At 41.7% G+C, this 15,495-nt stretch overlaps 1 protein-coding gene across 1 annotated transcript in view; it reads right to left on the bottom strand.

Moving 5' to 3' along the window:
* MROH8 (maestro heat like repeat family member 8) overlaps positions 1 to 15,495 on the bottom strand; it is a 59,425-nt gene that overhangs the window by 8,129 nt on the left and 35,801 nt on the right. Inside the window, 12 exon segments of the mRNA XM_082362037.1 lie at positions 864 to 986; positions 3,163 to 3,318; positions 4,163 to 4,254; positions 4,257 to 4,326; positions 5,466 to 5,606; positions 5,934 to 6,048; positions 6,335 to 6,472; positions 7,683 to 7,686; positions 7,689 to 7,872; positions 10,514 to 10,549; positions 10,551 to 10,636; positions 10,639 to 10,649. Coding sequence (XP_082218163.1) covers positions 864 to 986; positions 3,163 to 3,318; positions 4,163 to 4,254; positions 4,257 to 4,326; positions 5,466 to 5,606; positions 5,934 to 6,048; positions 6,335 to 6,472; positions 7,683 to 7,686; positions 7,689 to 7,872; positions 10,514 to 10,549; positions 10,551 to 10,636; positions 10,639 to 10,649 — 1,156 coding nt within the window.

The raw sequence follows: 15,495 nt of genomic DNA, 5'->3' as shown, positions 1-15,495 counted from the left end.
AACATGGACAAGCTGTAGTCTCATCCATTGAGAGCACTGAATTTCTTGCTGCAAATGCTGTCATCAGTATATCAGCTATAGGTTTGGTTGCAGGTCAGAGAGATAATCCCCAGTGGAGAGCCTGACATGACGGCACTGTGGGGCTTCCTAGCCCAGCAAGTCTGGTCAGAGGAGCCCATACTGGGTCCTAAATGGCTACACATATGGAAGATCCCTGGGAATAGTCAGTCCTAGGGACTTCATAATAGGATCCCAGTGGTTCTAGACTCAGTTGTCTAGAAAACCAAGGATGGCCTCCTTGGGCTGCCCTGGCTCAAACCTGCCCCTAAGATCAGCCACAGTAGCCTCTGTCAAGTTTGTGAAGAGAAAGGATGCCATCTGGGTCCTGGCAGAGCCAGTGGCATGCTGCTGTCGTGCTGCATGGCGTACAACAGCACGGCATCCCTTGCTCAGGGCTCATGCTCTGATGGGGGGTAAACAATCCGCTATATCCAAGGAAAGGATTAGAGATCATTGCAAAGGCAATACATAACCTCATTTCCATTCACTCCATAAGTAGTTTTTTGAGCATATACTATCACCCTGACTCTGTAGCCTCTGACCCAGGTTAGTGGAGTTCCTAAGAGTTCACCAGTCTTTTTTGTGAGGAAGGGTGATAATAGAAAGTGAATTTTGATTCATTTGGGAGGAAGCTATGGAAAAATGGATTCACAGAGCAAGACAGTTCATAGATATCAACTGTTGATGTGAGAAGGGATGGGAAGTGTTTCCTTTATGTCATATTCCTCCATTAAAAACTATGTCTGAAAAAAATAAGCATGTCAGCATATTAAGGAGTTAGCAAAGCCATATTATTCACATACAAAGAACCTGCAGATTGTTCCAGCTTCACTAGGGTTGATGTACCAGGGATCTCTGCAGTACACTTCTTGGGGCAGCTTCCACTTCAGGAACTGGGCACATACAGTTAGGACTTGCCTGCTCTCCTATGAAAAGGATTATCAGAGATCAGCATTTTTCAGCTGAGGTTACCTTTCTTCAAATAAAACTGACACTAAAGTCCAATATGATAAGCTAATAAACTCAGAATTATCCTGGTTCAAGTGAGGGGGGAGATGGAAAGGAACCAGAGTTCTGCCCTCCTTCAACTTTCCCAAACAGTCCCTAAAGAGAACCCATAAAATCTGCAGGGTTCTGGGGAAGATGTAGAAACCACTGGTCTAGGGCAAAAGTGAGAGCTATCAAGTGTATTACCCAGACCAGAGATTTGGGCAGGAGTTCCCACTACCCCATGCTCTAGAGATAGGGCTCCTATGCCCACTCGCTGCTCCTATGTCATTTTCCTCTCACTCTACACAGGGGAGGGTAGCTCCCATTCTCACAGTCCTTGTGAAATCTCTAGCTTGGAAGAAACTTTGGAGAGTACCGATCCTTTCTTGATCGCCATACTTGAGCAAAATTTAGCAAGTGGGCTTCTCCTCTACTCACTGCTCTCAGCAGAATGGCTCCCATGTACCGTATGACATCCCTGGTGAGGCTCCAAATAAGTATTTTGTCCCAGATCCACTAGATATTTGGGCCATTAAAATTCCTCTGGGGACTGATGGGAATACAAATTAGTTCAGTTACTTAGTTAGGAATTTGTAAATGTCTAGTAAAGTTAAAGATACCCAGATATTCCACTACTGGGTTGATGCCCTCAAGAAACTCTCACACATGTACACAGAGAAATATGTACAGAAATGCTCATTGCAGCATTGTAATAAGGAAAAAAATGAAAATTATCTAAATGTCCAGGAATAGAAGAATGGGATAAGTTGTAGGATATTTACATGATGGAATTCTATATAGCAGTGAATAAATGAACTAGAGCTATATAACATGGATAAATCTTATAAATATGTTAAACAAAGAAAAGCAAGTTGCTGAAAGATTTATAAATGATATAAAGTTTTTTAATATATAAAGTTTCTTTTTTTTCACAGAAAGTTTTAAAACATGAAAAATAATACCTCAGAAATAATAAAAACAAAATTTAGGATGGTACTTCTTGGGGTAATTCAACTGGGGATAGGTGTGTGATTTTTTTCCTGTTTTATTTCTCAGAGTAGGTGGTAGATGTATGGGTCTTTATCACGTTGCCAGTGCCAGTGATTCCTAACCTGTTTAATGTTAGATCCCTCCCCTCTGCTTAGGCTACCCTCTGAGAAGACTTGAAGAGCTGGCTAGAGGTTGTTCAAGGTTTGAAGGAAAATAAACCCAGAGCCTTGGCTGCTCTATGCTTTGCCTGATTGCCAGAGGCTGGCACGGGCGGATGGGGCGGGGGGGGGGGGCGGTGGGTATCAATACTGCCACATATCCGTAACCTCCACGGGGCATACTTTCCCAGCACTTGTTTGGGCAGCTCTGCTCTGTACTTCATTGGGATCTGAAATATTTTATGTTTATGGCCACAAGGCCATAAAACTTCCCGCATAACAAGGTACCAAGGTCCACCGTAATTTTAAGTCCCGTTTCTGAATCTTTCTGTAAGGAGCATAGGTAGGTGAGAGCTCCAGCATTTTTCCAGAATCCTTGCAGCCTAAACCTACCTCTCTGGTTTGCTGTTAACTGGTGGTCATAGCACCTTGGAAAGGACAGGCTTCTGAGGTATGGGACAGTACTAAAGATGATGACATCCCTCCCATAATTCTTATGGCAGAAAGATTAAGGTGAGGTAAAGCCGTCTCCAGATTGTCAGAGAAGCTACTGTTTCTGACTTAGCCTCAACACAAGTCTATTTGTCTCAAGGCCACAAGACAGTACTTGAACAAAAGAGGAAAGACAATAGAATATTATCATCATTAACAGAAAGAGTTTGTTGAATTGGGCAGTGTGTTTAGGGCTCTGTGCTAGGTTGAATATTGGGGAGGGGCTACAAAAAGGTATAATACATGATTCTTACTCACAAAGGGCCATGATTTGCTATACAGAAATAAGGAGTAAGATTTTTCGCACTGTTCACTTAGGTAAAATAGTTGAAAGGAAGCCTGTGCCAGAGGAAATGGGAGATAAAGATGGTACCACAAAGTCCCTGCCCTCAAAGACACGAATACCTGCTTGCACATTTGGCTCTGGATTTGAACTTCTTCAGGGTCGAAAGAAGTTGACAGTAGACATTACCTCAGCTACTGCATCATTTTCATCCTGAGAATACAGAAGAAGTGGGACCAAGCTGTCCAGGACTTGGCTCTCTACACGCTTCTTATCTGTGTATTTCACAGACTTTATGGAGGCTCCAAAGAGGGTCATGGAGAAATGACGAACATCAGCTCTTACCTACGAAGGGAGTGTTCAAAGGGAAGCAACTCACTGAAAGTGTTCATGCTTAACTTGTAAGAGCTTTAGGTCAGCTGAAATGTCAGTCCCAACATAAGGATATTTAGCTGTCGGTAGCTGAGGATAAGAAACCAAATATATGTGGAGATAGCCATACTTGCTGCTTCGCACGACTTGATCTCTCACTCTACAAATGAGAAACAGGTCACTCCTACCTGTAGTCATCACAGCTTGTACCTGCTCCTGATATTAACCATTCATGCAAGCTGTTTTGCTGAAATTCAAAATCCCAGCCTTGGCATATTTGACTCTTCAGAATGTGGTTCACTGTGCCCCATGTGTTTCTTTTTTTTTTTTTTTTGGCCGCACCTTGCAGCAGGCAGGATCTTAGTTCCCCGACTAGGGATCGAACCCGCGCCCTCTGCAGTGCAAGCGCAGAGTCTTAACCACTGGACCGCCAGAGAAGTCTCCCCATGTATTTCTTTTTGAGAAGTCTTTGGGATTTGGGATGGAGACATACATATAGTCCACCATCTTGATGCAGTTCTGATTGTTCCTTGAAAGGAAAGACGATGTCTTTTCTTATATAAACTCCTTCCTCATCCCATGAAGCAGGGGAGTACCTTGGGAAGTCTCTATGTCTCAGTTTTTTAAATCTGAAAAACGGTAACACCAGCCCTAACAACATCATGGGTTACCTGGAAGGGTCTTAAGAGAGGAGATTTGAAAGTGCTCTGAACATAAAAGTACTATCTAAAATAGAGAATATTTATTACCAACTTCTATTTGCTGTTATGCCAATTACCTTCCCCCTAGGAAAGTCTCTCCTCTCCCCTTGTCTTACATCAACAAATAAGGAGAAGAGGGTCCTCATCATGGCAGTTGGGGTGGTGAAATCCATCGTCCTGACGAACTGCAGGAGTATCTGAATGGCCAACAAACAATCTTCTCGTCGGATTCATATAAGAAGTCTAAGACGCACGGCAACAAACTCTTGATGTCTTCCCTCTGTGTGCCCAAAGGGAGCATATCACCACCCCTCCTGATAGCACTTCATCTGGTACCAAAGTAGGGCTTCCCGCCTGTACCCTGTACCTGGTGCTTGTTGAGTTTTTGGTAGTGCTGGCCAGTCAAGAACAGAGAAGGAGTAAAGAGGGCCTGATGCCCTCTCTCAGTATTGGCAGGGCTGATATGTAGAGAAGGGAGCAGAGCTGTTGTGAGTTGCCTCACAGGACAGAAGTGGGACTAGGTGGAGATGGTCCAGCAACATGGACTTGGGCTTAATATAAGGAATTGCTCTCCAAACAGTGAGAGAAAGTGGAATGGCTAGCTCAGGTCATAGCAATTCCTGAACATGGAAGGTGTATCCAAACAGAGGCTAAAAGACTCCTTGTAGGAATTCAAGCAGAAATTAACTGAATTTTAATTCATTCTTAATTAAATTCTGAATTGGGATTCTGCTCTTCTGAAACCCCCAAAAGGAGGCAGTCTCAGCATTTTAAAGTTTAAATCATACATGTTAAAAAGTAAATAGAATAAGGCAACAAACATTCAAGTATCTAATCAACCAGAATTAACTTATGTTAACATTTGCCATTTTTGTTTCAGATCTGTCTATCTTTTACATAAAAGGAAGAGAACTCAAGTGATAAAATTGAAGGCTCAGGGATTAATCTTCTCTTCTGACCTAGTTTTATCAATAGTTTCTAGCTAGGCTTGTGGAAAACTTCCAACATGAATGTGGGTGATCTTTGTCTTGGATGATAAGCATCTTGGGAACTGATACAATGGCCTACCAAATTTACACCACAGGGCAACATGGTACAAAGCATAAAAGGACACCTGAATGTTGCCCAGGTTGTGAAGATAAAGAGGATACCTCCTATACAAACTGCAGGTTTCAAAAATTATAAATATATGTGACTTGGACTTCTACTTTCTTTTAATTTCATTAAATGTTTAATTGTCGGTACTTCCATATTTCCTAGGCATAAAATTCAATTGTACTCCCAATTCAATGTACAGAGGATGGACTCCCACCCACTCCTGTTCCCAGGCTACCGAATTTTCCTTTTCGGCTGTTACCAGTTTCCTGGGTATATTTCTGGGGTATGTTTTATTTGTGACTGAAGAATCAGGGGTCCTACCATCTCCAGGTGTCTGATAAGATAGTGCAGTCCCCTCAGGGCAAGAATTTTAAAGAGATTATTTCCATGAAGTAGCCAGTCTTTCAAGCGGGCAACAGAGTATATGCTGGGCAGTCTCCTAGCCACTGGACTCTGGAAAAGCTGAAAGAACCCAGAAATCAGCCAAAGAAGTTACCTTTAAGCCCTTTTCATGAGGGGAGCCACCTTCCCACCAACTCCAAAATACATACTTTTCTTTGAATCCTCTGCTATACAGCACATGCATTACAGGGTGATGCTTACACTGTAGGTATATAAGGAACACTGAATACGTGGGCAGAAGAATTTCAATAGGATTAAATCTGAAACTATTTCTATCCCATGTCTGAATAGGATCCCAGCCTGCCACTAAGTTGGATAAGGCCTAGGAAGGCAGGTGCTGCTGCTTTATAGGCTTCCTGAATCCAGCTTCTAAAGAATGAGTCTTACCTCCACAAAAAAGCCTGCAGATGTGGGTTTATGTTTATCATTCCCTCGGTTAAGAAGAGGGACTAGCAGGTACATGACCTTATGTGCAAGCAGGTGATTGCTCTCCGGCAATGCACTGCAAAACAGAACACCGACAGAACAACTCTTAGAAATGCTCCTGTTCAGAGAACATTGTTCCCAGGGTCGGGGGGCACCCTCTGAAGTTTCTGCTCAGCTTCAGGTGCACAGGAGGATATGGCAGGGCCAGCGCCTCTGAACAATTTGGCGGGCATTATGGGCATTTGCCCACCCTGTGATGAGAAGGTTATTCAACCTTGGTGGCTGTGATAACTAAAAGGGGAAAAAAAATACCTTAAAACACCGGTGATTTAGAGCAGGTATGCATGGCAAGGGAGCCTTACTTGGCAAGAAGGGATATTCCCTGAAGACAGCAATCTTTTCCTTCCAGGAGAGTCCATCCTTTATTCTTTTCCATGATGTTAAATTCCTGCCAGCAGAATGTTCTGAGGAAGAGAGTCTTTGTAGCCTGTATGGCGAAGCTAATCAAACAAAAAGTACAAGTGAATACAGTGCAGGTCCCTCTAACTTACGAGCATAAAATCACCCTGCTCTTGGGACTTCCCTGGTGGTCCAGCAGTTAAGACTCCGTGCTCCCAATGCAGGGGGCCCGGGTTCAATCCCTGGTCAGGGAACTAGATCTCGCATGCTGCAACTAGAGATTCTGCATGCCGCAACTAAAAAGATCCCACGTGTGGCAACTGAGACCCAGCACAGCCACATAAATAAATATTAAAAAAAAAAAAAATCACCCTGCTCTCATTGAGGAGGGCCATGCATTGATAGCTGCTGGACTGTAATTCTCTTCTTTCTAGATTTCCCAAAAGACTCAATGCTCTAATAACCTGAAAGGCCCTTCACACAAATTCTAAGCATAAAGAAATCTAACTAAATTTTGTTTCCCTGGGAGTATGGAAAGAAATCTATGATAAAACAAATGATATAGGATGCTAAACTGATATTCACTGCTTTTCTTTTTAAGCTTTATTTAGATAGAATTTACACCCTATGAAATTTACCCCCACTGCTTTTTAAAATTACTTACTGAACTAGTATCCTGGACATAACATCAGAGAATCTTAAAGCTGGAAGGGTCCTTGGAGAACACCTAGCCTGATCTCACTTACAGATAAGGAAACTGAGGCACGGAACAACAGAAAGATTTGCCCAGGGTACGTAGTTATTTAAATGAATGAGAATTAGAACTCAGTTCTCCTGCCTCTTAGTCAGGTGTTCATTATAGCATTTCCTCTGAAAGAAATCCATGTGCCACAGCAACACTGAGAAATTTCTACTGAAACCCTAATGGGGAACTAAAAATACCTCTCCACGCAATGAAGCAGAAATGAGAAAATGTTCAACTGTGGATCAGTATGGTCTTGGAGGTAGGTTTAAGGCTGTTTTGCTTGTCTCTGTCTCTACCTGATTTATCAAGAAAGGGCTGGCATACTATCACACATTATTTTGCGAGGCATCTGGACCCAGCTAGCCAAATTTGCCTTAGTACCAGTAAGACCAAAGACAACCAATGAGAGCCCAGAATGATTCCCGAGCATTTCATCTTGATGTCTCATGAAGGTAGCAGATGGGAGCTCTCCCACAGCTGGGGCCACATCTTGGCTATCTTTGCAGCCACCACAGTGCCCAGTGCTTAGTAAGAATCGAGGTCAGTGAAATCGCAATGGGCAGTACCACAAGGGGTGACCTCTGAAGACACTTCCTGTTCTGTGTACAGGCCACTTGGGATGGTGACATGAGACATGGTGAGGCCGATGCTGCGGTGAATCTTGATGAGAAGTGTCATGAGAAGCTGAGGGAAGAGTCGGAACATAGTTGCTCGGAGACTGTTTCCCACAAACACCTCATAAAGGGCATCTGTTGCTTGTGGGAGAAAAGGCACACAGCAGAATTGAACACCCGCTAGCCCTAATCCTTACTTTTGTTTTACTTCTGCTTGTGCCAGAACATGCTTTCTGGTTCTACTATCCCACAGGCAGAAGGGGAGCGGTAATCAATGCAGGGACATGAAAGTGAGGGGGAAAAGGAATAGGAGTGAAGTTGTCACTAAAAGTTGCCAGAGTGAGGGGCATCCTGAAATCCAGAAGTACACTATAAGGAAACTATTAACATATTTGACCACATACAAATTTAAAGCCAGGGCAAAATTTTTCATAAACAAAGCTGGACAACAAATAATTTGCATCAAAGTGATATTCTTTTTTTTTTTAAATAGTAATCTTTTATTTATTTATTTTTATATTTATTTTTGGCTGTGTTGGGTCTTCGTTTCTGTGCGAGGGCTTTCTCTAGTTGCGGCAAGCGGAGGCCACTCTTCATCGCCGTGCGTGGGCCTCTTCACTATCGCGGTCTCTCTTGTTGCGGAGCACAGGCTCCAGACGCGCAGGCTGAGTAGTTGTGGCTCACGGGTCTAGCCGCTCCGCGGCATGTGGGATCTTCCCAGACCAGGGCTCGAACCCGTGTCCCCTGCATTAGCAGGCATATTCTCAACCACTGCGCCACCAGGGAAGCCCAACGTGATATTCTTAATATATAAAATGCCCTTACATATCAGGAAGAAAAAATGAAAAGGCTTGTTACTCAAAGTGTGGGCCACATACCAGTAGCACTGACATCGCCTAGAGCTGGTAGAAATGGAGAACCGCAAGCCCCACTCCAAACCTTCCGCATCAGAATGTGTATTTCAGTTAGATCCTCAGATGACTGTGGTTTGTGTGTATGTGAAAATTGAGAAGCAGTGGTGTATAGGACATGAAGAAAAAGAAACATAAATGACCAACTGAAAAACATATATAAATGTTCAACTTCACCAATGATGAAATTATAATTAAAACATGTTCCTTTTTCACCTATCGGCTAGACAACAATGCTCAGTGTGGTGAGGGTATACGGGCATGCTCACACACAACGGTAGAAGGGCAGTGTTCTAGAAGGCCATTGGGAACATTATCAAAAGTTTGAATAAGCCCACCCTTTGGCCCAGAAATTCCCCTTCAGTGGACTTTAGCCTAAGAAAATAATTGGGTATGTATAACAAAATTTATGCATCCATGATTAAGTTTGCTACAGCACTGTTTTAATGGCAAAAGTTTGAAAATTGTCAAAATGTTCACTAATAAGAAACTTAATAATGAAATAAATAGTTCTGTATCACGTATTACCTATTTTTTAAAAGGTAATTAAAACTAAACAAATTACTATGCAGCCACGAAAAGGATAACTGAGAGCGCTATATATTGATAGGGAAAGTAGTTCATATATCATTAAATGAAAAACAGCAGGTCATCAAACTATATGTACTATGATCTTATTAATACATGTATATAATTTTATAGACTAATGTGATTAAATATATAGCTTTATCTGCCCTAACCCCTGCACTAAAAAGACATTACAGGGATTTTTAAAAAGGCATAAACTCACAAGAACAGAGAGAATAAGAGAGGAGACAATAGCAGAATAGAGACAAAGTAATTTTGAAAGCTAAAAAAAAAAGTATGATAATAACTTAGGCCAGAGAAAGACGAACCATAAACTGGTAGGGAAGAAAATAAAGTAAAAAGTAGTCGTGAAGGGGATGGGGAAGGGGTGGATTGGGAGTTTGGGATTAGCACATACAAACTATTATATACAGAATGGATAAACAACAAGGTCCTACTGTATAGCACAGGGAACTATATTCAGTATCCTGTGATAAACCATAATGGAAAAGAATATGAGAAAGAATGCATATACATGTATAACTGAGTCAACTTGCTGTACAGTAGAAATTAACACAACACTGTAAATCCACTCTACTCCAATAAGATAAATAAACGTGGGTATGGGGAAGGCTGTGCATGTAGCGGGGCAGGGGATGTATAGGGACTCTGTGCTTTCTGCTCAATTCTGCCATGAGCCTAAAACTGCTCTAAAAAAGTTTATTTAAAAGGAAAAATATGGAGGGAAAAAGTATGCCAAGTGCACACAAAACAAGTTTATATATTATAAACACTTCTAGAAAGTTCATTTTCAGGGAGATGGTATAGCCATGAGCTAAGAATAGTTTTTAGATTTTTAAAGGATTATTTAAAAATATATCCAAAGAATATGCGGTGGAGACTATAGGTGACCTGAAAAACCTAAAATATTTACCATCTGGTCCTTTACAGGAGAAGTTTGCCAAACTTTGCTCAAGGAGGACCTTTGGTTTCTATTTTATATTCTTCTGTATTATTTGAAATTTTTTTTACGAGTTTGCATCCTCTTAACTATGATGATATACATTTTTTAAAGGATGAGGAAAGGAATGTTTAAAACATATTAAACCATACTGATTCCTTCACTCATCCCAGCCCCCTCCACATCAATCCCTTGGTGGAGACACTTGGTAGAGTTATAAATGGATGACAGAAGCAAACTTCGAGAGGAACCAAAAGGAACACTCTTGAGATGGGGTGCTGGGTCAGTCACCCAGGAGGGGCCATGGTGGGCTAACGCTGGAGGGGCAGGGCCCAGTGGCTTACAGTGACAGCCACATAGGCCATCTTCTCCTGGGGGGGGCACATCAGGGCATTTCTGCAGCTTCCTCACGAGCCCCCGGAGAATCCACGTTGTGCTGGGCAGCTCCACCTCCAGAGTTCTCCACACTCAGCCAGATGCCTAGAAATCCCACAGTAAGAGGGTTCAGGGGAATGGCTTATCCTAGGCCAACCACGACCACAAGCTTCCTAGAATCTGTCTGGAATCTACTCTATAAGAGGTTTTGCTCTCTGATGCTTGGTTCTTCAGGGTATCAAGACTTACTATCTGATGTCATAACAGTAACTCCCAAGGTTTCATAAATGCAAGTTCCCATGGCCTCAGCATGGACTTCAAGACCATTTGCAAACTGGTCCTAACTTACCTTTCCAGTCTCGCAACTTCCCTATCACATACTCTGTGTTCTAGCTACCCTAGACCATTCACCTTTACCAAACGAACAATGGACTTTGGAAACCCTATATCTTTGCTTATGTCATTTCTTTAAACTAGAAGGCCCTTTCCAAAACTCTTCTCTGCCCATCAAAATCCTTCAAGGTCGAGCTCCAGTGTCATGTCTTCTGTGAAGTCTTTGCTGCTTCTTTACCATGTCACTCACGAGAGTTCCTCTAACACTTTAAAAATTTCTTCTTTATAGAGGTTGCCTCAATCTTACACGTCCTACTGTCGGTTCTCCATGTGTGTGTCTATCTCTTCCCTCTGAAGGCAGGGATTGTGTCCAGCTTTTCTCCTATGGATCTCTTAGGGGCTAGCACCATGCCAGGCTCACAGAAGACATTCAAAGAAGTATTTATTCAATCTACTCTATGGTCCTCAAATTTTGGCTAAGGTCAAGCCCTGAAATAAAGCTTTGATCCTCCTTAGAAGAGATCTCTTCTTAAAGAAAGGTAGCATGTAATAACTTCTCTTCTATCATTGACCTAAAGGTAGGGCCTGAGAGTTATGTAAACATTGTGGAGGAGCATTACAGGGGGAAGACTGGGAGTTACTCATGCTTTTAATCAGTTGTCTTATTTTTGGAATCTACCTAGATGTCTCTGCATGCGAGAGTCAGTGTTTTTTACTTTAGTTTGTGTCTTCCAATTACCTGCATCAGAATCACTACAAAAATTGAGAGGCTTAAAGGCTATTCCAACATTTCACTCCCTACTCTGGTATTTCCACTCTGTGAATAAAACAAAGTAGATGATCCTAAAGGACTCCTAAAGGGAAGGACAGAAAGGCAACGTGGGATGCTGTAAAGGCTCATAGCTGGGGAAATAGATTGTAGAATATGAACAGTCACTCCTGGGATAAAATTAGGAAATTCCTATATCTACCTACCCTTGTTTTTTTTCTCTGAATTCCTGAAGAGTAAATGAAATACTTTGAGAAGCTCTTCATTGTGAAAGAAGTGTTTCAAAAATGCTTTTGGACTGCTGCAAATTTTTTTTTTTAATTAATTAATTTATTTATGGCTGTGTTGGGTCTTCGTTTCTGTGCGAGGGCTTCCTCTAGTTGTGGCAAGCGGTGGCCACTCTTCATCGCGGTGCGCGGGCCTCTCAGTATCGCGGCCTCTCTTGTTGCGGAGCACAGGCTCCAGACGCGCAGGCTCAGTAATTGTGGCTCACGGGCCCAGTTGCTCCGTGGCATGTGGGATCTTCCCAGACCAGGGCTCGAACCCGTGTGCCCTGCATTGGCAGGCAGATTCTCAACCACTGTGCCACCAGGGAAGCCCTGCAAATTTTTAAGTGTGCTAGGAATTAGGAAAACACACACATTGGCCTATAAGCCAATGGTTCACAAATTTTAGTGTGAAAAATGTCAACTGGAGGGGCTTCCCTGGTGGCGCAGTGGTTGAGAATCTGCCTGCCAATGCAGGGGACACGGGTTCGGGCCCTGGTCTGGGAGGATCCCACATGCCGCGGAGCGACTGGGCCCGTGAGCCACAACTACTGAGCCTGAGCGTCTGGAGCCTCTGCTCCGCAGCAGGAGAGGCCGCGATGGTGAGAGGCCCGCGCACCGCGATGAAGAGTGGCCCCTGCTCGCCGCAACTGGAGAGGGCCCTCGCACAGAGACGAAGACCCAACACAGCCAAAAATAAACATAATAAATAAATAATAAATAAAAATTAAAAAAAAATCAACTGGAGAGTTTGTAAAAAATATGGAACAGGTCTCACCTCCAGTGATACTGATTCTGTGATGTGACATGGTTTTTGTTTGACCATCATCCCTTTGAGAATGAACATTCACCAAGCTGCTTCATACCTTCCTTGCATTTATTTTTGCTATTCCTTCTGTCTAGAATGCCTTTTACACTCCCCCATCCCACTGTCTACTTGGCCAATTTACACTAGAAACTCAGCTTGGGACAGCCCGTCTTTCAGAAATCCTTCCCCCATCCTTCATCAAATTGAGTCCCGTCCCCTCATAGGGGCTTCCACAGAAGTCTTTTATATTGCTTTGGAATCCTGTTATTTGTCTATGTCTGCTACCAGACTCTGTGCTGCTTAAGGGCAGGGTCCATGTCCTGTCCATCATTTCCCCATCTACATGTACATAGTAGATGATCTGAACAGACTCCTAAGAGCAATCACCCAATCTGCATGTAAATCAACTAACGTCTTCAGGTAAATAACCAAAAATATAATCAGAATGAAGTTTCCTAAGTCCTTTCCATTTCTAACAGATTCCACACTTCTCATATGATCTAAAGCTGTAGTTTTCAAAGTTCTCCAAGAGCTAGAACAAACCCCAAAAATAAAATAATGCTAAAATTACATTTAAAACAACTGGATATATTTAATATTTTGTACCAAATCATATATTTTACATAACACTCTAGTGTAGGTAAGCTGAGGTAAGTAGTAAAGATGTAAAAACAATGTATCAGAGAAATACACAAAAGTAAGAACATTTTAAAAAAAATCTATATTAACTCATTTTTCCCCTGGATGGGTAAAAGTCCTCCTTTATTTGATTTAGTGGTTAAAATGTCTAAGTTCAGCTTACAGAAAACATCAGCGCTACACCAAGACGTTATATGAGAACCATTCATTGAAACCAGTTTCAAACAGTTTTCAAACAGTTTAAAGCTGAGAATCTTTAGCAAGTGGTGTTGGGAAAGCTGGACAGCTGCATGTAAATCAATGAATTTAGAACACTCCCTCATACCATACAAAAAAATAAACTCAAAATGGCTTAAAACTTAAATACGATAGGACACCATAAAACTCCTAGAAGAGGACATAAGTAAAACATTCTTTGACATAAATCATAGCAATATTCCCTTACAGCAGTAACCCAAGGCAAAAGTAAAAGCAAAAATAAACAAATGGGACCTAATCAAACTTAAAAGCTGTAGCACAGCAAAGGAAACCATAAACAAAACAAAAAGAAAACCTACAGACTGGGAGAAAATATTTGCAAATGATGCAACCAACAAGGGCTTAATTTCCAGAATATACAAATAGCTCATACAGCTCAGTACCAAAAATCAAACAACCCAATCAAAAGATGGGCAGAAGACCTAAATAGACATTTATCCAAAGAAGACATACAGATGGCCAACAGGCACATCAACAGATGCTCAACATTTCTAATTATTAGAGAAATGCAAATCAAAACTATAATGAGGTATCACCTCACACCTACTGGTCAGAATAGCCATCATCAAAAAGTCTACAAATAATAAATGCTGGAGAGAGTGTGGAGAAAAGGGAACCCTCCTTCACTGTTGGTAGGAATGTAAACTGGTGCAGTCACTATGGGAAACCATATGGAGGTTCCTTAAAAACTAAAAATAGAGTTACCATATGATCCAGTGATCCCACTCCTGAGCATATATCTGGAAAAGACAAAAACTCTAATTTAGAAAGATACATGCACCCCAATGTTCATAGCAGCACTATTTACAATAGCCAAGACATGGAAGCAACCTAAGTGTCTATCAACAGATGAATGAATAAAGAAGATGTGGTATTTATATACAATGGAATATTAGTCAGCCATAACAAGAATGAGGGTTTCCCTGGTGGTGCTGTGGTTAAGAATCCACCTGCCAATGCAGGGGACACGGGTTCAAGCCCTGGTCATGAAGATCTCACATGTCGTGGAGCTACTAAGTCCGTGTGCCACAACTACTGAGCCCACGAGCCACAACTACTGAGCCTGCGAGCCACAACTACTGAAGCCCATGCACCTAGAGCCTGTGCTCTGCAACAAGAGAAGCCACCACAATGAGAAGCCTGCGCACCGCAACAAAGAGTAGCCCCCGCTTGCTGCCACTAGAGAAAGCCTGCGTGCAGCAATGAAGAACCAATGCAGCCAAAAATAAATAAATTAAAAAAAAAAAGAATGAAATATTGCCATTTTCAGCAACATGGGTGGACCTAAAAATTATCATACTATGTGAAGTAAGTCAGACAGAGAAAGACAAATATTATATGATATCACTTATATATTGAATCTAAAAAAAAGATACAAATGAACTTATTTACAAAATAGAAATAGACTCACAGACACTGAAAACAAACTTATGGTTACCAAAGGGGAAAGTGAGGGGGGAGGGATAAATTAGGAGTTTGGGATTAACAGATACACACTACTATATATAAAATAGATAAATAACAGGGACTGACTATATAGCACAGGGAATTCTATTCAATATTTTGGAATAACCTATTATGGAAAAGAATCTGAAAATGAATATGTGTGTGTGTGTGTGTATGTGTAAACTGAATCACTTTACTGTATACCTGAAACTAACACAATGTTGTAAATCAACTATACTTTAAAAAAAAAAAAAAAAGCTGAGAAATCTTTCCTTCAATACGATAATTACCCAGAATCACAGTGCTATATAAAGCAGGTAAATAGAAGGGCTTGATGCCTCACTGCCTTCCCCATAAGGCATTTCCTGGAACTTCCAAGGTGGCTCCAATTCAAAACCACTAATCTAAAAGAAGCTTCTTGTTTGTTCCTCT

Source organism: Balaenoptera borealis, assembly GCF_965194805.1.
Source record: "Balaenoptera borealis genome assembly, chromosome: 16".
Taxonomy (NCBI): Eukaryota; Metazoa; Chordata; class Mammalia; order Artiodactyla; family Balaenopteridae; genus Balaenoptera; species Balaenoptera borealis.
This window is presented reverse-complemented; position numbering and strand designations above follow the sequence as displayed.